The 24,229-nt window shown below is 43.9% G+C and overlaps 1 protein-coding gene across 8 annotated transcripts in view; it reads right to left on the bottom strand.

Moving 5' to 3' along the window:
• The window catches only part of TEX2 (testis expressed 2), a 92,669-nt gene that overhangs the window by 3,356 nt on the left and 65,084 nt on the right, over window positions 1-24,229 (bottom strand). For 3 of the 8 annotated variants that reach the window (XM_036451077.2, XM_036451083.2, XM_045586312.1), the window contains 5 exons: window positions 23,190-23,336; window positions 17,854-17,953; window positions 8,624-8,756; window positions 2,805-2,930; window positions 710-919 (listed from right to left, as the gene is read on the bottom strand). In XM_036451077.2, coding sequence (XP_036306970.1) covers window positions 710-919; window positions 2,805-2,930; window positions 8,624-8,756; window positions 17,854-17,953; window positions 23,190-23,336 — 716 coding nt within the window. Of the gene's footprint in view, window positions 1-4; window positions 465-709; window positions 920-2,804; window positions 2,931-7,230; window positions 7,447-8,623; window positions 8,757-17,853; window positions 17,954-23,189; window positions 23,337-24,229 lie in introns of those variants that run through there. The other 5 variants (XR_004990284.2, XM_036451078.2, XM_036451079.2 and 2 more) reach the window with 5 other exon arrangements.

Raw genomic sequence — 24,229 nt, 5'->3', positions numbered from 1 at the left:
GTACATTTTAGAGGACATGGAATGTCAATTTTAAATTAAGATTCACAGACTGATTTTCTTCTGCTGGACCCATGAGTAATTCATTTCAGTGATTCTCAATCCTGGCCAGTTCCCCAATCCTTGACTCCTGGACACTGGGCCGGGAATATCTTTAACAAACTCCCCTGGAACTGTGATATACAGGTGGGTTGAGAACCACTATTTCATTCAGTTACAACTCCCTAGATAGACCTCCTACCACAGTTCCAAAGTGCACACGTTCTTGCCTCCTGAACATCTAGGCCCAACCCAAGGAGTCTTCCCTAAAGGCATGGGACTCTGCTGAAGGTGTGATCCCTTCTGTAAAGGGCACCTATCTCCAAGGATGCTGTGAGGACTGCCCGGTCAAGCAGTTACACCTGGGCCAGGCACAGAAGAAGAGCTCTACAAACGGCAGCTGATCTTACTGGTGGGACTAGTTGGCTCTAGAGAGGAGGAAGATCAAAAATAGACAGCTCATCCCATCAACTTCACCTACTGACCTTGTGAAGGTGAATCTAAGTGTGAATTAACCATTCGCAGAAAAATGTAGGTTCCATGAAAGAAAAACATGAAAGTGCTTCTGCCCAGGAGAAGGTACTTTCCATCATGTCAAGGACATGCAGGCTGGGATTTTTATGGTCACGCAACAAGGGAAATCCCAGCCGTCCCTGAGGGCTCATCTACATACCATATTCGGTCACTTGGGGGTGGTGGAATGTTGACTGCCAAGGTTCCTCTACATTCCTGTACTTCCACAGTTAGCAGCAGGGGTGTATTGGAGACTTCTTCAATCTTCTTTTTAATGAACTCTGTCTCCGTTGCTTTTTGGAAATATTTTGACTTGGTAATTTTATCAACAAACCTCATAATCTTACTTGTTCGATGACCTCCAACATACCTTTAAATGTGGAACACAAATAGGTGTTATCTCTACCTACAATGTCATTAGCACACTCCCCCAACCCATGATAATAAGAAATGTGAAACATTGCTAAACGACCCCCAGTTAAAACTTCTACTTCAGACGAGGTAGAAACCTCACATAGAGCTGAGCCTTGACAACAGAGGGTCACACAAAGTTCTCATAGGGCAAACTGAGGAGGCATCTCACGTTTATAAAGCTCACATGCTGAATATAAGTCCAGTGTCCTCTTGGAGAAATCTCACCATCTCTAGATGGCACTAAGAAATCATACTTCATGGACAGGGACAAAAAACACAATTTTTTTTTAATTATTTAATTTATTATTATTTTTTTAATATTTTTTATTGATTTTATACAGAGAGGAAGGGAGAGAGAGAGTTAGAAACATCGATGAGAGAGAGTCATCGATCAGCTGCCTCTTGCACACCCCCTACTGGGGATATGCCTGCAACCAAGGTACATGCCCTTGACTGGAATCGAACCCGGGACCCTTCAGTCCCCAAGCCGACACTCTATCCATTGAGCCAAACCGGTCCCGGCAAAACACAATTTTTTAATGACTGCGTTTTAGGTGGTATTATACAACTTTGACAACCACTTTTTAGTTATTTTTATTTTTAAAATATATTTTATTGATTTTTTACAGAGAGGAAGGGAGAGGAATAGAGATTTAGAAACATCAATGAGAGAGAAACATCGATCAACTGCCTCCTGCACACCCCCTACCGGGTATGTGCCCGCAACCAAGGTACATGCCCTTGAATGGAATCAAACCTGGGACACTTGAGTCTGCAGGCTGATGCTCTATCCACTTAGCCAAACCTGTCAGGACATGGCAACCACTTTTTTAAGAGTTAAGAAACTTCTAAAGAAACATGCTACACCAAACTGACATGTCAGCAGGCCAAGAGGCCAAGCTTTTGTATTTAGTCATGTCTACCATAAGACTGCTCTAACAAGAGAGGATAGTTGCTTTTTACGGTCCTCCACAGTTCCAGAGTGTCAGGAGTAGTATGGCTATGTGGACAGGGAAAAGCAATCATTCCTAAGAAAGTCAAGTGGGTAGATTTTAAATGATGCACACGAGCTTTAGAACCAACATCTGGGTTCTCTCTTTAGCTTCTGTGGGATTTCAAAAGTGAATAGGTTGACATTTTCTTACAGATGCTTTTGGCTTCTTTATAATCTATAATAATAAAAGCATAATATGCTAATTAGACTGGATGTCCTTCTGTCCTTCCGGACAAAGCTGGAGCTGCAAGGAAAGCCTGGATCCTGGGTGCCTGCCAACGGCCAGAGGGAAGACCTGGTTCTGGGTGCCAGAGGAAGCCAGTGCCGGCAACAGGAGGAAGGCCTACTCTCACGAATTTCGTGCATTGGGCCTCTAGTCTTTAAATAATGAAAAGATCTGCACAGAGTGGCTGTTTAAGCACTTTGATCATTCCACAGTCCAAGTAACAGGCAAAGAGTGTCCTGGGAATTAAGTTAATGATCCAAAAGGTCAGCTAAATGATCCACAGTTTCAAAATTCACCAAAGAAATCGCTTGAATGTCTCAGCTTTGTAGAAATTAGCAGCTGGATAGAAGCGTGACCCAACTGAAAGGGGAGTAATGCTCTCCACTGAGCACCAGGGGGCGCTGTTGTATAATTTGTGCTCCCTGCGATAAGCAGCTCTTCAATTCTATTACTTGCTCCCAAGGCCCACAAAAGCCATTTTGTTTGGGACCCTCGTAAGTAAAGAAAGCTATATGGTCTTTTTTTTGCTTTGGATCCTGGGATTTAGACAAACCACTGACTTTAAGTTATTAATGCAATACCCATTCACTCAATGTGTGGAAGAAGGAAGACCCCACTCACCCTTCAGCCCCTGGGAGAAGCTGTTTGTCTCCCACACTGGGCTCTGGTGCATCGTCTTCCTCAGAGGAGCCGGCACTGGAGGACTCCTCATCGCTGTCAGCCAGACAATACGCCCGGGGCCTGCAGCTGAAGAGGACAGAGTCAGACTGCAGCCTGCCCATCGCCCAGGCTGGGCTCAGAAAGAGAACACGGCCACTCCACAGCACCACTGCTACACACGTCATCTCCCAGCCCCAACAGAGGAGGCCAATCCAAGAGCCCTGGGATTGGACTGGTTACTCGGGAGATATTTCAGCACCAAGTCCCCTGGGAGGAGAACAGAGGTCTTGGGTCTGAAGAGTGCACTTTGGAGCATGCATTAGGACAGGTGGTGGGAGTTTGGTGCAGTCAACACAAAATGCAGTGAGTTCATCACCAGTGCAGCAATAGCCAAGTGGAGGGTGAATGGAAAGAACGATGGTTGTTGGAAGGGTGAGGTGCCAGCTTATGGTTGGGACATGACCATCCCTTACTAATGATGGGGATGTTCAAGCAAGTCCCTTGACTGGATGAATTAAAAAACTAAGATGCTTTCTGGTTTGTTACCTCCAAATTACTTAGATTCAACACCCCTTCTTATTCCAAACCTGGCCCAGCTCCTGAAGGTCACAGAAAAAGCCAACAACCAAACCATCACAGGGTACAAATCTAAAGGGACTCTAAGAAGCAATTAACATGAGAACCCAGGTACTGTCCCAGAGAAGTATAAATTTAAAAACCATTAAAAACCCCCCCACAAGATAATAAAAAGCCTCATCAGGGAGCAATGTCCTTTGTTAATCTCTCCAGGTTGGATATGCAGTTTCCAGAAGCATGAGGGCTGCTGCATCACCAGGCAGCAGTGAGTGAGTGATGGAGGTTCCCCACCCAGGGTCATTAGGGTTCTCAGCTGACCTCCAACCCCACAAAGGCAGCTCCCTTCCTGGATGATGGCTTCACTTCAGGGAGGCAGATGGGCAGGGCCCAACTCTGAGGCTCAGAGACTTAACTGGGACAAAATGAACAACGGACAGAGTAGTTTCTGAACACTAGTAAGCAACCAATGGTCACTAAGCAGTGGTTAGGCCTTGTATTTTTAACAAGGACAAAATACCAGGACATGCAGTAGAACTTGGGCCCCATCTCCCCGCAGGTACAATCCTTTGGGGTTTTCCTCTGATATTGCCCTTGGGCCACTAGAAGAAATCTATGAGGGCAGTAATCTCCTAGCCACCAGCAGCCAAGGGCACCCAAGGGCAGAGCACACCGCTGGTGTGGGCTTGAAGGCCCAGCAAGAGGCCCCAACACTAGGCGGGGCTCCTGAAATCTCCGCCCCTGAAACAGGAGCCTGGCTGTAAGAGGACCCCAAGAGTGTCCTCCCTGGCAGGACACTGAGATCCTCAACTCCAGCTCTGAAACATTAGAGCCAGCCCGTTAGCCAACAGGCTTGAGTGTAGTGTTGAAGGGAAACTCCCTCTGCAGACACAAAAGCCTCTTGTCTTGGCCAGGGAAACAGCAGCAGCACCTAATTGACTTGTTATTCCTCCTCCATCAGAGGCCGGCTGGTCCCGGAAATACGTGTGTTTGCTGGTCACAAAGTGACTCCAGAGTTTTCCATGGCCAGACAGCCCTCATTAAAGCTCGTTTTATTTTGACTGTATATAACAAAATACAATTTCCAATAAAGCCTAGACAGGGTCTTAAGATGAGGCAAGTCAGGGACGCATATCCCCAAGGATAACACAAACATCTCAGAAATGCATCCTTCTCTACCAGTAGTGACTGGGCTCCCTGGCTCCCACCCAGTGCTGCCTGGTAGGGCTTCTGTATGCTGCTCCTCATCCACCAGCACAAAAGGCTGCCTCAACATCTGGAACCACAGTGAAACCTGCTGAGCCATTGCCCCCTCCTGTCCGTGTGTCTCCTCCCCCGCCCCCCATTTGTCATCTGGCAGCCTCCAGACCTGGGCAGAAGATGCCGAAGGCCAAGCACTGCAGTGAGCTATCAGGTTCCCGAATTAATCCTCCACAGGACAGAGAAGAGGACAAATTTTGTGTCTGGAAGTTAATAATTTAGACAATGCTATATCAGTTAAAGCAGATCAGATGACACAAAATTCTGATTTTGACCAAATGTTACCTTTACTCTGCAGAGGAGCTATTTTATGTGGCACCCAATACTTACTAATAAAAATGTAACTAATTGGCTCAGTTTTATACTGTTTTATAACTGAACGTGCATTTTATGATCTCAATCCATGATGTCAGCATGAACTTCAGAGAAAGACAAACTGCACACACACACTTATTTATGTAAGACGTACTACAACTAATAAAGCCTTATTTTTAAAAACACACCTTAGAATTCCAGGTGAGAGCGATATCCTTTCAAAGAGTTACCTTAAAAGGCTTATTGCAGTTTTGCTGCTGCTGCTAAAAGTCTTTTTGAAAATGTGTTTGGAGCCAGACACATAAGAAAAAGTGAATTATTTTATCACTGATACTCTCTCGGACCAAACATTTTATTTCTTGATTTCACCATTGCTGGTGGCTCTGAATGACTTATAGCAATTTCTCACAGATCCAATTGATCTACAAAGCAGGGTGATTTTCGGTCACTCATTAGTTAAAAGAATGTCACAGATTCCAGAGGGAATTCTAAAAAAGCAGCTCCAGAATACTTTAAGTGAAAGAAGCATAATTAGATTAATAGCCCAGTGAGGTGACTGCTTTGTGGGGGCCACATTCATACAGTGCATTCATTTATTTTTATTTTTTTAGTTAAGAGAAATCTGTCCCACACATCTGCCACAGACACACATGTGCATACATCCACAGAGCCGGACCTAGTCAGTGTCTCAGGTGGAGTGGTGGTGGTGGTGGTGGTCAGGGTACACTGTGGACTAGTGACCCAGATTGGGAAAAGACGGGCCCCTATGTGTGGACCTGTACACAGAGCCCAGGCTGCAATGGTAGAGCCTGAACAGGCCAAGTGCCTTACAGGAAATGCCCCACCCCAAGGCCACCTTTCATTGAAGAGCAGCCAAACACACAGAACATTCCCCTGACTGACTCACTGTGGCCTTTTCAGGCAATTCCTTACGTTAAGGCTGCTCAGTTTTCTACCTGGATTCTACTGAGTACATTACTGCCTCAAATTTATGTTAACTATGTAAACAACAAGAAGACTATTTGGGAAATAAAAAGACTAAAGGAAAAATGTCTGCAAATATAAAGTGTATGCAGATTTCAAAGGGAAAAGGACTTCACTGGAATAAAGCAACATTGACTTCAACTCATCACCACCCTGAGGGTAATGGCGGGAAAATGGGAACCAGTCTCTACCAGTAAGTCAGACTTCTCACAGGCTGAGCAGCATTTCCTCAGACTCCCCAAGGGCACAATCATTTGCACACTTGAAGGAAGCTGAGAAAATCGGAGACAGAGCAGAGACCCTGCCAGAGCATCCCATTCTGGGAACAAGCCTTTGCCTGAAAGTGAGGGCCTGGACTGGCAGCCACAGAATACAGGGAGCGCCTGGAGAGAAAGGGCTGCTGCTAGCCACTTCTCAGACATTCTGCTCTTTGGAGAGGAAGGTGTCACCACCAAAGACCACATGCTTAATAACAGCTAAGTGCATGATGACTTCTGTCTCTCCTCCAGCGTGTAGCCTCAGTGATTCCATGCGCTCAGCACTGAAGGAGTGAAGAGTGCATCGAGAATCCCTTCTGGGATGAGGTTCTTAGTTATGTTATGGGTGGGCTTTCAGAGGCTCTCAGTGCTCCCAGAAATTGTGAGCCAAATGTGGTGGGGGCAAAAAAAAAAAAAAAAAAAGGGTTAAGGGCTCACCTGCCCAGGCTTTTGGATTGTATGCTTTTAAAATTAAGTGACAGCCAAACTACATGTCAACATAAAATTAAACACCTTCACAGGAAAGAGCAAAACATGTTATAACAGATTCTACTGGGGGGAAAAACGTGCTTTAGGTATATATTACAAATTAAATATAATACCATCACAAAAGCAGGGGATTTTTTTTCACAGTCTAGAGAAGATTGTTTGCTCAGAAACATATCCATCCTCTGATCAGCCATTTTATGAACTTGAAATTATGCCAAGAGAGCAGGATGAATAATAGTTAACATGAAGCACCTATGTGGCAAGGATCTGAGACTTGGCTGTATTGGGGCTCCACTTGCTGCCTAAAACCACCCCCTTCCAGTGGAGTCCCAGCAGCTCTTGTGCCAGCACAGGCTGTTCCCAGAAAGGACTCCGTGTACAAATGCTGCTGACGAGTGTTTGCGGTGTCCCGCTCCCGCTTAGATAGATCCCTTGTTCAAGACTATTCCTGCCTGACATGCTTCATTTTATAGGCAGCTGGTTCTGCCACTCTTATCATGAAGCTGGACTGATGATGCTCGGGTGTGCACGGTGATGGGGGATGTATGGCGTGCAGGGACATGAGTTGAGTCTGACCACAGGACTATATCCCCCACCAATTCAAATTAAGGAAGTCTGTCTGACTTTTCCTGCCAGAAAAGCCTCTTAAGTACTCCTGAGCTCAATCCTCTCGGGTCTACAAACTGAGCCTTTATGTGCAGGAATATGATGAAATGACAAGCTTCCTAGTGGTGTTACGTGGAATCAAATAAGACAGTACTGACAGGGTATGAAATGCTACATGGAGACTTGATAAATACCACTCACCAGAAAATACAATCCACAGATTGCCGAATCCAAACACATTTTAACAAATAGAAAAAAAATGAAAGGGAAATAGCACAGATTCAGGTTAGATTGCATATAGCAGGTGAAATTCTCCAATTATTAAAAAGGTACATTTCATTAAGTAACTTGGATAAATCAGAATCATCAAAGTAAAAGAACATTCTCAAATGTGTGACCCAGCTCCTGCACTGCTATTAGCACAATATAAATAGAAGTATCAGGTCAGTATCACAACTAAGCAAAAATTTAAGTCTGTGTCTTATATTTAGACTCCGAGAAAGTGCTCCCTGTGAAATGTTCCTGCCACCGCACTGTTAATTCTATGCGGAGGGGCTAAAGAGGTGAGAAGCAGACTCCAATCAGCATTTTCAGTTTGGTCAAAACAATGATATAATTTAAGTTTGTAGTTAGTCATTTAGAAGGTGTATGGGAATGTAAAATTTCCAGCTTATCCATAGTAAGCATTTAAGAAAAAAAGAGCAAACATTATTTATTAGCTTACAAATTTGAATATTTACTAAACTCTGGGCAGTAGATGCAGTATCTTCTACAAAGAGAAGCATTTGCTGAACAAGGTAATACTGTATTATGTAGGGAAAATGCATCTCAAGACACTTCAGGAGCACCCTCTTGGCTATCAAATCAACTACTAATTGTAAATATTTTTGATTAAAGCAGATAGACCCCCTAGGGGCCATAGCCTTGCCCACTGTGGCTGTCGGTGGCTGTAAGTGGGAGGAGGTAAGTGGGAGTGACAGTTTTCTTTACAGAGCATTTTATTGTGTAGACAAGCCTGCCATGCTGGTCTCAGTCAGTGATGCCTTCTGGGAAATCGATACTATGTGCCCCGCCAGCAGCACTGAGCCACAAGACACCGAGGAGAGGTGGGGACTCATAGTACGCAGGGGGGAAACTAGGGAACCATTCCCTGAAACCCTCTGTGGTCCAGAAGCACTTACATGGAGCGTTTCTCTCTCAACATCAGGGATGACTACGCGTCAAACCTGCTTCTCAAAGGCTGGAGGGAGAGATTGGGTCCCCGGGGTTGGGTTAGTAAGTCATATAGCCCCTTACCCTTCTTTGCCAATTTCTCCAACCTTCAGGGCTTCAACAAGAGGCTCTTTACCTAGTTTGGTCAAATTCATTTTGGTCTCAAGAGTCATCAGAAAGGACCCATTGTAGGACATTTCCAAATCGATCCAGAGTCCTGGAGAAATGGTGAAAAAACAGAATGTTTTTCCCCCCCAGAAAAACATGATTATAAATGATAATATAAACATTTATATTTGAAAGTATCTAAATTGGTATCACATTGAAAGTCATATATAGATACAGATAAAGGCATGCAAGAGGAACTCGTGAGGAGAAAGGCCTCCGGAAAAGCTGCAAGCACCTGGCAAACGGTCTGCATTTCATTGTCATTAAAACGCTCACAGTGCGCTCAGTGCACATTCTAGCCTGGGGCCCCATCCTCTGGGCTCTTCTCACATTTAGTAAGAGGATGGCTTGACCCAGGGCAAAGCCGGGACAAGGTGTGCGATTACCAACCAGCTACAAGGCAGAAGAGAGGTGCAGACAAGGCACTTTACTGCAAGCTGGGTTCTTTAAAGACACACGTGAGAGCCCTGGCTGGCATGGCTCAATGGTTAATGTTGGTCTGTCCACCAATGGGTCTCTGGTTTGATTCCCAGTCAAGGGCGTGTACCTGGGTTGCAGATTGGCTGCCTGGGCCCCAGGTCAGGGCGAATGGGAAGCAACTCGCACATCAGCTTCTCCTCTCCCCCTCACCCCCCTTCCATTCTGAGAAGCAATGGGAAAAAATATCCTCTGGTGAGGATTAACAAACAAACAAAAAAAAGACACATGTGAGAACCACTGTCTTCCTTAAAATGATCTAAAATTGAGGGGGCGGCAGGGACACAGAACATGGTTCAGACTTAGCTTAGTATAATAAGGACAGTGACAAAAACTTTTAGAACCTTTCCTTTCTGGAAATTGCCTAATAATGGAAACAAAAGAATTAATGTTCGAGCCCCAGGATTATCCAAATAAAGCTGGGTAATCACTTTGTACCTTAGTATAAGAACCTATTCCTTGGAAAATCTACTGTCAATGAGATCATATCTAAGAGCAGCTCACTGAGATGGTCCATCAGCAGAAATCTAAATGCAAACAAGGACCAGACACCTCAGGACTTTCTCCACCAACATTCTATGACTTGGCAGGTAGGACAGAATAGACTGGGATTTTTCTGACTCAGAGCGCCATAATATCTCATGGATTTTCCATCAAAATATGATCCTTCAAAGTGGGTGTTTAAATGTTAAAATAAACTTTCAGAGATCCTCAGAAGACAAATGACAACATTTAAAGGAAGCAGGAAATTAATCTAAAACTATTGTTCATACACAGCAGCATTTTCAAGCAATTACAGTAAATAACCTATCCTTCACTTGGCCACAATCTCAGCTAAAAGCTTTGCTTAACCTCAAGAAGCACTAATGGTATACAATTCCTCACTAAAGGCAGAATAATTTCCAATTTATTTTCAACCATTTCTTTTTATCATAATTGAAGGTACTCATTTTCCATGAATGACCTGGTTTAATTAAGTGACATTGCAATTAAGCAGTTAGAAATCACCAATTAGCTTGCTCGGCAAAGGTACTGCTACTGGAAATGAAGGGCACATCTGTTTTCATAAAGACATTTAGTCATTAATCACTTCTAATAGAAGAAGGATCAGGACAAAAGGCTGGATATTAATAGACTTTAATCTCAATATAAAAAGGACATCAATAAAGAAAATATTTATTCTATATCTTTAGCTTTATTTAACTCAAAATCAATAGACTCAAATTATCTGGTTGCTGTATGTCTTCAGACATAATCATTTTTTTTGAAAATTCTAGTCAGGTTTTCAATAAATATTAATAGTATGTGTTGCCTTTGAAGATGGCTATAAAAGGCACCAGAATTTTCTTATAAAGTGAAGGTTCATTCTTTCTCTTTTCTTTTCTTTTCTTTTCTTTTCTTTTCTCTCTCTCTCTCTCTCTCTCTCTCTCTCTCTCTCTCTCTCTCTCTCTCTCTCTCTCTCTCTCTCTTTTAATGCAGGGATATGGATACAGGCTTAGTAGGCTTCTGGCCCATACCCCAGTCATTGGAACATCCCCTCCAGTGACACATGCTCCAGTACCCTACCTTATGGAACCGGGGGCAGGGAAGAGGAGGGAAGAGCATACGGAGCCCAGTCACAAGGAAGTTCCTGACCTCTGTGCTCCAGCCTCATCTGCACAAGGGACACCGTCCTGATGTGTATAGCCTAGCGCCGGGAATATCCTAGCCAGGCTCTCCACTTTCTCTGCTATCACCATCCCACTTCCTTACTTCCACAACTCCTTGCTCCAGCCTAGCTGTTGTCATGGCAGACAGGGGCCAGACCAGAGGAGGCTGCAGGGCTAGGAGGGAAGAGGCTGCATTGGGCAGCCAGAGAGTCCTGTCTGGGCGAGGGAGGGGATGAGAGGTGGGCATCTGACTGAGCCTCAGAGTGGGAGACAGGGACTGTGTTTTATATAATTGAATATGTCCCATGAGACCACTCATGGGCCTTGCTCAGCCCTGGTTCTCAGTGAAAATGTGAAGGAGTCAAGAATGGTTTGAAAACTTTTAAAATAGATATAAACTGCAAATATTCCAACAAATTAATAGGATGTGCTTGCATTCTGATTAGGGAACGGTGACAATTTTAGCACTAGGTGCAGAAAAACTCGCTTCTGTGACAAGGTTCGGTAGGCAGAAAGCACCCTGAAAACCGTGGAGCACAACAACCTGGGGCCGAGGCCAAGTGGTTACATAACAGGTGAGTCAGAAGGCTGCTGCCTTGCAAGACTGAAAGATGAAATTAACACTTTCTAGAAAAGCTGTCTTCCCATTGGGGATAAATGCAACAACAATGTGAAGATGGGACGCACGCTCCTCCGTGAGTGGTGTCTTAACTCTAAGGGAGCTGAATGCTACTCACCTAGATGGATGCGGTTACAGAGTTGTTTCTTCTGTGCTCTTAACAAATGTTAAGACTATATTATGAGGCATTTCATTTAAAATGCTGGTTTCTGTAACCATCTGCTCTTCATAATGATCAAGGACAAAAAGCAGAAGTTGAGGAGGACAATTTTTTAAGGCTCTAATTAGGAGTAAGGCAGTCAGTCCTGAGAGGTTCTAGGAAAGGACATGAACACAGTCCTGTCTCATCTTGGGCTGCAATAACAACCTACCATACCCTGGGTGACTTAAACAACAGACATTTATTTCTCACAGCTCTGGAGACTGGAAGTTGAAGATCGAGGTATGGCCAATTCAGTTCCTGGTGAGGGCTCTCCTCCTGGCTTGTCGATGGCCACCTTCTCACTGTGTCTTTACATGGCAGAGACAGAGCAAGCTAGCTCTCTGATCTTTTCTTATGAAGGGCACTAATCTCATCATGAGCAACCTTCCTCTTGACTTTATCTAAAAGTCCTATCTCCAAATACCATCACATTGCAGGTTAGGGCTGCAACATAAATTCGGAGCGGGGAGGGACACAAATAATCAGCCCTTAACAAGTCCCTATAAAACGAGCACTTTATTCTGCAACATGGGAAACGTAACTGACAAGGACGATGGCGCGTTTCAGTGAGTCTTCATGCAAAGGCCTGTGAGCAGCTCCGATGACTGTTTTTCACTCTTCAGCTTCAGAGAAAAGGATCAGTTACCGCCACCACCACTACACAGAGGGAGACTACAGCAAAAGTTACAGCTCACTCTATCCAAAAGTGCTTATTGAGTTCTTACTGCAGATATCAGAGCTAAAGACGCTGAGATGAATCCCTGCCCTCAGAAGTTTACGCTTGAAGGAGAAGATACCTGTGCCACATGGTACAGATCAGACTGTGATAGCACCAGAGATCATAAACAGCCGTGCGGGTGTCACCAGCGTCAACTAAAACAGGTTCTTCAGCCTTCTCCCTGGCTTCTATTTAACAGACTCCATGGCCTCGGGAATAGCTATTCCATGGCTATATCCATCTAGTAGTTCCACTCCGCTGTTCACTATTTTATTACTATTAAAATAACGAAAAGTCTCATTGGAATAGGTTTAAAAGGGCCCCTGTGGCTCAGGAGTTGCGAGAACCTAAAGCCTTGCTTACGGAGCCTGGCCCTCATGTTACTCATTTCCTCCACCTCTAAATAGTAATGGTTGATTTTCACTCTGAAAGCATCCAAAGAACAAAACCTCTTAAAATGGAGCATTAATAATATATTACCAAGAGCAGATGTTTGAGTTATTTGGCTCTTAGAAGAACTCACCAGTGACTGTTTTGTTCCTGGCAAACAGACTGGTGACATATTACTCAGATACCACAGAAAACTAGCATTTCTTATACTTGGCTGCCTCATTTAGGGTAAATGTCATTTTTAGCTTTGTCTACCTGTAACTGTTCTTGGAAACACCTCTGCCTTCCAAAGTGGACAGAGTCGCAAATCAATCTCCTCTCTCACACCCCTGCCAAAATCCACAAATGAGTCTTTTTTCCCCCTTTCTATAAAAGGTCTTTTTCTTTCTGCAACAGGATCTAGTTAGAAAAGTGTACATGCCATTCCTCTGAGTACTAAGCCCCACAGTCTGGTCACCATGTTCAGCCCTACATAGCTGTTGTCAAGGGTGTTGCAGCAAGAAAATGGGCAGGTCACAGCCTGACTCTGGTTCCAGTTTCTGAAACGATCAGCTGGCAGAGTATCTTTAGTCCCATCACTGGATAAAGGCACCAGGTACTCTAAGTTAAGGTCCAGAAGATGAGTGGTAGATGGTGGAAACCACCAGTCATGAGTAAAGCATCTGAAGACAGACAAGATTCCTATCCTGGCTGGTCACGGTAATCTTTTCACGTTCAGTTGAAATGTGGGTTGTTATTTTGGGTATCTTGAAATGGGGCAAAATCAGTATAGAAATGCCCATGGTAGATGCTCAATGACTATTTGCATACTTAAATACATGAAGCAAATATCCTGAAGACTAAATGAATTAATCTGATCCTAAGGAGCACAGTCCATATCCTTGGTTCATTCTGACACTGGTCCCAGGCATGAAGATGAAAACCTGGCTGACAGAAGCGATTCCCTATTAGAAAGCTTTTACTGACAACAAGGCTTTGTGACAGCAGCAAACACTAATGGCTTACTATGTACCGTGTGCCCTCTCTGAGCATTTTACATGTAACATTTTATCTCCACCACAACTGGAAAAGGGAGGCACTACCAACACCAGTACTTTACAGATCAGGAAACTGAGGCCGAGTGGTTAGTAACTTCCTGAGATCTCACTGCTGGTCAGTAAAGAACCAGGGCTCCAACATGGTGGCCTGTCTGCAGAGCTATTGCTCATGGAGAGCCTCTGGCCTAGAAGCCGAGGAACAGGATGGAAGGTGAGCTGCTGGGTGATCCTTGGCAAGTCACACTCACTGGGCTTTTGCCTACCCATCATACAGCTACAACACAGCAGGGTCTGGGCTAAGTTATCTTTGTCCTCTCAAGTCTATGTAGTCAGTCTGCCTAATTATTTAAGTACCTAGTTCTAAATCAATTTTTAAGCAGAAGAGAAAGAATATTAGGAGAGAATAAACAAAACATGTACCAAATGTACCATAAAGGTAACCCTAGCTATTTCTGAATGGTGGGGTGATGGGTAATATTTTCCCTTTTCTAAACAGTCCAGTTTTCCTTATAATGAGCAGCTGCTGAATAAATGAAGGAGCAAACATTATCCCAACAGAGTTAATAAAACAACAGGAAAAACCCTGGCTGAGAGGAGTGGCCTAGTGGACCGCAGAGTCCTGGACCTGGAGGCAGTAGCTTGGGTGGAGATTAGGGGTGGAAAGGGGAAGCCAGTTTTTTGTTTTTTTTTTTTGGGGGGTGGGGTAGAGAGGTTATAGAAACAGGATTCTGTACCCCACTGTTTAGCCTGAAGAGAAGAGAGGAGACCCACACACACTCCATGGTTAGAGACATATGTGGTTTGGGAGGAGTCGGAGATAAGGCAGAAGGTACAAAGCCAGTTTCTAACCACCTGCCATGGGTGGGAAGTGAAGATGCCTTCCGGCAGTTATTAAACTTTATTAACTACATAGAAATTTGCTGTGTGCCCCAGAACTTGGACAGCCAACATGGTCAATGTGTGATTTTACTGCTCCATTGCAAGGTCACAGAAGCTGACAACGGCATTCTTCTTTCCATTTATTCTGGTAGCAGTTGCCAGCTTTAAGCTGTAGGATGGGTCAACTGTGAGCCCAGCAGACTGGCCCCAGGCCTGGTGCTCAGAACCACCACTCAGTGCTGCCTGAAGAAAAGCATCTTGAGGACGAGCGATCCAACAACCTCTGGACCAAATACCCGTCCTGAGCCATGTGCCGCCGATGAACAAGCACAAGTTAGAAAACATTAAAGAAAAGAAAAAAAAGTATGTGTGGGGGATCCCATGGGAGGTGCCTCTCCCAAGAGCTGGTGAGGCCTCTTCACCCTGGGTTGCCTTTCCCTGGAAGGTGAGCTCTGCTTTTCAGAGTCCATTTTAGCAAGTCACCCTGGTTTTAATTTCTCTAAAAGGAGTTTCCCTTAGCAATGGAATCCAAAATATGTATTTCTTTTGTTTTCATTTATATTTTACCAACACTTGTATTCTTTGCAGACATGGAAAAATCTAATTTGGTCAAACTTTTAAAACCCACAGGCTTTATGTTTTTATCATACCTTTCCTCCTTTGTTACATAAGCAGGCAGATCTCTAAAATTTGCCCTGAAAGGAGTTAAATAAGCAGCAAATGGACTAAACACTGACAAAGCTTTGATTTATCTAGTGCAGTGATTTTCAATGGGTGTGCCACGAGAAATTTTAAAACATACAATACCTGACCAGTTAATCACAGGCACTGACTTCTTTTCCCTTACACTGTCAAATAAACAAAATGACAACAGCCAGCACAACAATTCTGGTGTGAATGAATCAAAATTATACTTTTTAATCTAATCGCCAAAAAGATATAAATTTTGGTGTGCCGTAGAATTTTAGTAATTAGTTTATGGGTACCATGAGATGAAAAAGGTTGAAAATCGGTGATCTAGTGAAATGTCTCTCTTCAGAGGGACAGGAAAGAGACTGAAGATTTAGATGGCTGGTGAATTTCACTCAGGGCCTGACAAAGCTGCCCTGGGAGGCTACAGAGTTCAAAGCTAGAGGGACACTCAGATGCAGCAAGGCCCAGCTGTGGCACTGTTTCCTTGTCATTAGAAATTTCTAATTCAACAAGGGGTGAATTCGGCCTTGAGATAAGACAGTGCTAATGCACTGGAAAATAGAGCATGTACACATACTATTTACTTTCTTTAAGCCCGTGGCTCAGATCAGCCCGTTAGCTGATCATTTACCAGCTTGTTACATGCAAGTCAATTCCTAGAGGCAAAGAGTAAAGGGCAGCCTAGAGCCTGCTTGAGGCAGAGGAAGAAAGGCAGCACTTGTGCATCGACAATGGAGCAGAGATTCTAGCTGTACACCTAACTCAGATGATGTGTCCTTTAAAATTCCAAATGTGGTTAAGAGAACTCCAGCTAAATCCTTTGCAAAGAATCTGTTCTAATTTTACTCTTAGTGAACCAGGAATTGACCAAACCCAGGAGCACTCAGATTTATTAAAGTGCAGCCATAATTTAGTGGTTATAGGTGATCTCAACGTGCAGTATTAGGTGGACTTCTACATTTGCAACTACTACTCTGGTCTACCTTTCTCTGAAATCAATGAGATGCTCAAAACATGAAAATATGGGCTCACTGTCTGTTGAAACATCGCCACAGAAATAGGGCTGCTAATTGTAGCACTAGAGAAAAAAATCCCTTTGAGTTTATATCAAATGTATACAACACAGAAAATTATTTCACTAAATATGGTCCCAGAGCCATCTGATATAGCCATACAGAGACACAAGTAGATACTAGAGTGTCTAAATTTTCCAAAACCTTTACTTCAAAAACAAATATCACTCTCTTAAAAAGTTGTATTTTCTTCCCTACTTTGTTCCTGAGCCTTTGGAGGAATAATGTAAATCCAGTGTAGGTGGAAAGAGGTTCACTTGAAAGGGATATTACAGAAAAAAAGGCAGCTGCAAACCCCAGTTCCCCCTGGCATGTGAATCCTGTCAATAAAGGTGTCAAGAGGTAAAAAATTAAAAAAAGAAAAAGAAAAAGATAAAAAGTCAGCTGTTTGCATGATGGGCACATTTTTTCCTGCTTGCTCACAAGACTATTCTTGCCTATCTGGCTCAATCTTCTTTTTACCAAACTCTTGAGTACTAAATTTCCATCAAGGTCCTTTTAAAACTACATGCCATAAAATTCACATAAATCTTTACATTTACTTAAACTCTCTAAGCATTCTAATAAATTCTTTCTTCCCCAACACACACTAGTAGAAATAAATAATGCCAGTAGCACGTCTTAAAAACCAGATTAGAGAACCTTCCTCCAACAGAGAGACTTACTCTCAAAGTATCGTCTGACAATATGTCTTCCTTGTTCATACACCTAAGCGCCTTCTAAGAGTGGTAAGAACATAAAGATGTAAAACATGAAGATCAAAGAATCTGCAAGCTAAAGGTTGGGGCGAGGTAAAGAAGTGGATATACAGGAGAGGCAGTTCCTGGAAAGAGGTCAGGGCTGGGCAGATGCATATGTGAGGCCTGGGACAGGGGAGTGAGGCTCACACTGCAAGGGCTGCAGCCATACAGAGCAGGGACTGTTTTCTAAGTCACAAAAGCTCAGGTCCCAACTGACATATGAATATCTTTAGGCTAAAGGAGGACTTTTAAAAAAATATTTATCTTATTGATATTTTACAGAGAGGAAGGAGGGAGGGAGATAGAGAGTTAGAAACATCGATCAGCTGCTTCTTGCACACACCCCCATTAGGGATGTGCCCACAATCAAGTTTCATGCCCTTGACTGGAATCGAACCTAAGACCCTTCCACTGAGCCAAACTGGTTAGGGCTGAAGGAGGACTTTTTAAGGATTCAAGACACTAAAAGGAATAGGAGCGGGAGTCCTGATCTATTCCCATTAGTGTGAGGCTGGGACTGTTAAGAACAAAAACAACCAACATGAAATATACAACTTAAAAAGCCCCAACTCCCTTCACACACAAAGTCTTAGTATTCAACCTGCAGCAATGGAGACATTTTCACACTCATATAAGTGTCATTCCTCTTTAAAGTCAATTAAGAGTTACCTTGGTGATCGACATAAGGCTTGAAGGCCTGAAGGATTTTTGGCACAGCCACCCCCATGTCAAGTTCCGTCAGAGTTAGTTCATTCATAAAGTAGGGGAGCTGGAGAAAAGAAGTAAACAACGAATGAAACGTTAGTACCCTGGTAAATGTTAGAACTGAACATACTGTCAGAAGGAATGATGGTTAAGGTTTTGGGGACACATTTATTTAACCCAAATTTATTGAGCACATACCACTACTAGGCACTGTACTATGGACAGATCCATGGATGAGGCAGACAAGATTCCTGCTCTTATGGGGTTTATCTTGGAGAGACAGAAACAGATAACCAAGTAGACAAACAACTTCAGAGATTGGTTAGCGCTACAGAGAAAATAAAATGGGAGAGAGGAATTCTGGGGCATAAGTGGGGTTGGCTATGTTGGCTAAGGAGGCCAGTGAAAGCTTCTCTGAGGAGCAGCATTTGGCCAGAGACCTGACTGTGGAGAAGGAGCTGGCCATGTTGGTCAGGTTAATAATACCCTGTTGGCTAATGTGTGGGAAAAAGGACTACCAGTGGGAATTATGAAATTGCTACATTTCTGACAGGCAAATTCACACTGTTTATTGAAATCCTTGAAAAAAACAACACCCACATCCCTTGACCCTATGCTGACATTTTTCATTTGCCCCTGGATTCTAGTTTCTCCCTATAACAGGGCTGGCCTGAGCAAATCACGCTGATAAGCTCTCTTGCCCTCTGACTTCTGGTTGGACTTGGCCAATGAGATGCACCTGTAGGAAGGTAAGTTACAGAGAAGAGTGCTGTCCGACATTTGTCCCCTCCCTCTATTAAAGGCCACAGCTTCTGTCAGACAGGCAGCACGTGTGTGTGTGTGTGTGTGTGTGTGTGTGTGTGTGTCCTGCTCCGTCTCCCACACACAGCTGCTCCTCACTGCTGGGGTGCTACACCATCCCTTTTGGTTTCTCTACATAGAAACCACACTTTCATAAATCTTGCTTTATTAAACTTTCCTCTTAGATTCCTCCATTCGAGTGGGACCCCAACTAATATAGCTATCAGTAGGAACTTACTCTAGAGGAAATAACATAAAAGGATTAATATCATGCTTAGAAATTTCTACTTTGCCTCAAGACTACAGAATTAATTCATCTGTGTTTCCTCCACCTCAATTTATGTATGTGTATTTTAAAAAATCTTTAGTCTATTCTTAATTTTAGTGTAAGATGTAAATTAGGAATCCACTTTGATTTTTTCCCTAATAATTAGTGAGGTATCTTAACATATTTATTGAACCTCCAATGCTACTTTTAAATATAAGATTCCCAATACACTGGAGACTGTACTCAGCACCCTGCTTTCTACCAGTATCAAACTGCTTTTATTACTATAGCTTTATACACTTAAAAATCTGGAAAGTCCTCTTTCCCCCCAGATTTTCTAATTCTCTAATTTTTCCATTTGAACATTAGAATAATTTTGTAAAATTTAGAATAGATTTTTAAATTAAAGTTATGGTAAACATTCCCCATAAAATGAAGTAGCATCTAGGCAGGCATGAATTTATGCCTCTTCTGTCTCTGCAGAGAAACTTACACACTTTTAGGATTCACCAGCCAGAAAATTTTATCTCTGATATTCTGCAGATGGGGAGGGGTTAATGGAAAGAGGTTATGAAGTCTGTGATGGCCAAAGCAGGACTAGAGAGTATTCAAATGTACATTTCTGAATTGGTGGTTTCTGTGTTTGGAATAGCTTATTCCAAAGCATTAATGTTATATGGTCCCTGACCTTCCAATCAGCCTACAGAATGCTGTTTGGCAAGAATGTAGCCAAAATCTTGGACCCTTGCCTGCCCCCATGCTTTTAGTCTATTATTGTCATTCTAATACCCACATGTCAGGAGCATGCTGGGTTTCTATGGGAACAGGTGTCCAACACTGAGCCAGAGGAGCAAATACAGAGACAGGAACATGCTGTCCTTCCTCATGGCCTGTCCAACCTCCCACCCCATCCCATCCTACACCCTGCAGTTCCAGAAGGACCTAAACATGAGGAGGGGACTGGAGGAGAAAGACTGGGCAGGGTGTGGTGGCTCTCATTTCCAGTAAGTAGAATGAGGAGGGGGATCATCAGCAGGGTCTGGTAACCTACTTACTTACCTGAGTACCCAATTCTAAGATTCTCACCCCCCAGCCCCTCCTTGTTCAGATCTCTGATCTGAATCAACACTCTGGCGTCCAGGCCCTGGAACAGCCTCCTTCCTGCCCTGCAGGGAAGGCAAAGAAAGGCCACTCCTCCTGCTCTTTTCAACCAGAACCTCGCTCTGCCCACCCAAAGGGCACCACAGTGTGACAGGAACTCACTGCATGTTCTTTATCCTCCTAAACGGGGGACTGGCGTGCAGGTATATGGGACATTCTCGGGTGGGTGGGTGGCATGTGAGCAGCTATATGCAGTAATAGCAGAGGCCCATAAATATTGAGAATCCCATGGTGGTGTTAGAGCAGCTGGCTGAGGCTAAGTATACTTGCTGTTGGGGCAGAAAATCAGCTTGTTTTAAACCCACCGTTCACCATATAAACACAAGGCTGCTCTTTCAAAACAAGTCATTATCATGTGCACAGCTGACAATCTGAGACTGCAGGCAAGGCCAGCAAAGAGTTCTCCAAATGTCAGGCCTTCAAGGGCTGGCTACCAGTACTCAAGGGTCATTGTCACAGAGGGACAGTTCAGGCTCTTCCAGCCATTCTGGCTCTTAACTAGTAGCCATTAATCAAAACTCACTATAATGAGGAATAACTCTTCCAGGGATATCTGAATATTGGTGATACTAATGAGTTCCTTTGGCAGGGGAACTGGTAGGTTCAGAATTTAGATAATACTTTGCTACCATTCTGTCTATTCCACTGACAGGGTAAGGTCCCCTCTGGTAAACGGGGCACTTCCTGGGTGGCAGCTGTGGTCAGAGTGGAGGCATTGAGGCCAGCAATGGAGTGTGTACTGCCCCTGCCTCTGAACGGCTGGCACCGCTGGATCTTGGCCCCCTTTCTTGGCCTCCAGCACTTCTGACCTCACAAAACCAAAGGGAGTCCAGTTTGTGAACTGCAGAAGTGCAGGGGCCTGCTTTGGTGGGGGCCAAACATGGCAGGGATCTCCCTTTTCTGCGTCCCCTATGGAAAGAGAGATGAATGAACCGGGTCTAAGTGGAGGCGGCCAGGGATTGAGGAATAATAGAAATAAAGAGAGAAGACGCAGAGATAGATTTTAAGCTGGGTGGGCTGCCATGCTGTCTGCTGGAGAGGCAGGAAGATAATGACAAGGGACCATAACCCCTCCCTGCGCATTTATATTTATAGCCCCAATACCAGGAAGTTACACCAATTTATTTGCATTCTTAAGTAGGCCCTTGCATGCCTGGATTACATATCTAGTCCCACTCTTGCCAACACCTGGGCTGATATGAAGGCCAAGCTGACAACATGTCCACCATTTTGGGGAAACATGTTTCCAACGTGTGGCTCTGCCTACGCCTTGAGTTCAGCTGACTGATAATTTAAAAAAATTGCCCATGTGCCTTTCCTCTACACAGAAGCTCACGTGATGAGCAATGGGAGAAAATGAAAATAAAAGACTTTCCCTCACTTCCTCTGGGATGAGAGAACCCACTGTTTTCACCAAGGGGACCTCCGACTCCAAAGAGAAGCGGGGGACACTGCCCCCTTCATTGTTTGGAATGTGTGTCACAGGGAGAGCAGGGTCCCATCGGGAGTGCAGGCATGCCCTGCTTTCTGCTGCACACTGCCAGCCCCCCGGTCAGGGAAGGGCCACAACAGTCTCTGGGGAAAGAGAAGTGCCAGCCCAGGAACTCAAACTCTCCACCACTTCCCAAATCCAAGAAGGGTGAGTGAGCTCCAGGCTGGCTGTGGGCCTCTCATCTCTAAACATGGGAGGGCCATTGTCGCTTCCTGCTCCCTCCATGGACCTGGTTAGCAAGGTAGGTTCAATCTTCAATCCACCTGAAGAACACAGACAGAGCTCCCAAATGCCTATCCTGAATTTAGCCTCAAAATCTGCTCTTCCAGCTTAGGAGGCAGCCTCTCCTCTTCATCGGACAGAGCTTGTTCTTTACCCAAAAATCAATCCAGGCTTTTCCATGCCCATGTTTTCTTTCCATTGCAATTTCACTTAGCTCAGTATCCTAACATGGAGTCCTTGAACTCTCTGAGGTCATGGGCAAGATTCTGTCACTGTGCTTTTTTTCTAGGGAAAGAATTCATCTGCTTCTGCTGCTCAAAGGTATTTTGACCCCAAAGATCCAATGACTTAATTTGCTGACTGTACTAGCTCTCAGTGAGGATCTGGGGGCCACAGTAACGCTTCCTTGGCTAGGTCTTTGCTGGGTCAAAAACGTACTTCTAAATCACCTACACAAGGTCTCTTGGTTACCAAAGGTGATATTAAATTAGTTATTCGGTGACAACCATCAGGAGTACTTATGCAGTTTTAAACTCACTTCCAAGTTGGTCTAAATCAGCATCAGGACTGTTTCTTCAGCAAAGAGAGAGCCCAAAATAAAATACCATCTGGCCAGAAGGAAAGGTCAACCCCAGACACATTTAGAGTGCGGTGCTAACTTCCCCAGCTTGCAGAGAGCATGACTTAGGAAAGTGGTCTTAAGAAAGGAGGCATGTTGTGTGGCTCAGACTGTGTGGCTGGGTGGCCTCTGGAAATACTTTTTTTTTTTTTAATTATATGGTTTAAATTTTTTTTTAAATTGATTTTTCACAGAGAGGAAGAGAGAGGGATAGAGAGTTAGAAACATCGATCAGCTGCCTCTTGCACACCCCCTACTGGTACAATCAAGGTACATGCCCTTGCCCGGAATCGAACCCGGGACCTTTCAGTCCACAGGCCGACGCTCTATCCACTGAGCCAAACCGGTCCCAGCTGGAAATACTAACTTAAGTTAAATGTTAACTTAGAGATAACAAAAGTCTATATGACAAATGCAAGCTACAAGAGCTCACATTTTCCCAAACCAAATTCTGGATTATGACCTAGAATGGATTACAATGAGGGCAACACAGAAAATAAGTAAATAGGAATGGTCACTAAGTCTCAGATGCAATTAGTCATATGGTCAAGGTCACAGCCCAGATATGTTGTTTCACAAGAACTTACTACTCTCATATGTTATATGCTTTATACAATCTCATATGTTATATTCTTTAAAGAGTAGTACCATTGTATTTCACTGGTACAATTGTATTTCACTGACAATACAATGGTACAAAACTTCCAGAAATTAAGAAATATGAAGAACTGGAATACCTTTATTTTGCTGAGTTTCATTTGGATTTTCTTAGACACCAGTTCAGACCAGTACTTCTCTCCTAAGAAGTCCCAAAACATTCTCCCAAGCAAGGCATTCACCCAGGCTTCCTGTTCTTCCTCCTCAGAAGGCGGAGCCTCTGGCAACTGGCAAAAGAAAAGGGACCAAAATTAGCTAGAAAGCAACTGGAGAACAAGACAGGTGCTTATTTTTATAGTCATTGAAGGTTCTTCCCTATAGAGATGGGTGATGACATGATTATATTTTTCCCCTATAAATTACAAGTCCCACACTGTGTCAGTGAAGAAAAAAAGAAAAGCCACCATCACAGATAAAAACTCTTCTTCACCTGTTTTATTTTTCTACCAGTCTTTCTATGGATACCATTAGTTCAGCCAAATTGCTGTGTGCACGCCCCCTCCCCCACCCCAAATTAACTCGGGACTGATCAAATGTCTGCCTATTTCTCTTCTGGCTCAGGCTCCCTGGATGAGTAACTGTCAGGCTGGTTCTCACCAGGCAGCCCCAGAGTTTCCCAATGCTCAGGACTCTCACATTCAAGCTCCTGATTATGTGACTCATGGTTCTCTGGGGCTGCAGAGGGAGCATGACTTGGGAGAGTGGTCTTAAGAAATGAGGCATGTTGTCAGAACTTGTGCCATCTTTCTCTGTGGGGACCTGGGCTTAACTTGCATTTTCAAATGAGGTGCAGGGGAGTGCTTAAAAATACTCATGCCTGAGTCCTACACCAGACATACTAATTTAAGTGGATATCAAGATTTTTAGAATCTTTCCCACTGATGTAACAAACAGGTGAGGTTGAGAATTCCAGTCCTGGGTTAGAGAGTCACTCTTAGGAATTTGGTGAAATTCCTGTGGCTCTTCCCACCTGGGCCTCACCTCCAAATGATACAATCCATTTAAAACATCTGTCATGTCCAGTGCGCAAGGTAGAAGAGCAAACTTAGATTAGTTTCCAATTTCCAAGGCTAATGACACAATGGACTATGGCCTGGTGAGGGTGAAGAAGGGAGAGAGA

The sequence above is a fragment of the Pipistrellus kuhlii genome, unplaced genomic scaffold (assembly GCF_014108245.1).
Source record: "Pipistrellus kuhlii isolate mPipKuh1 unplaced genomic scaffold, mPipKuh1.p scaffold_m20_p_22, whole genome shotgun sequence".
In the NCBI taxonomy this organism is placed as follows: domain Eukaryota; kingdom Metazoa; phylum Chordata; class Mammalia; order Chiroptera; family Vespertilionidae; genus Pipistrellus; species Pipistrellus kuhlii.
This window is presented reverse-complemented; position numbering and strand designations above follow the sequence as displayed.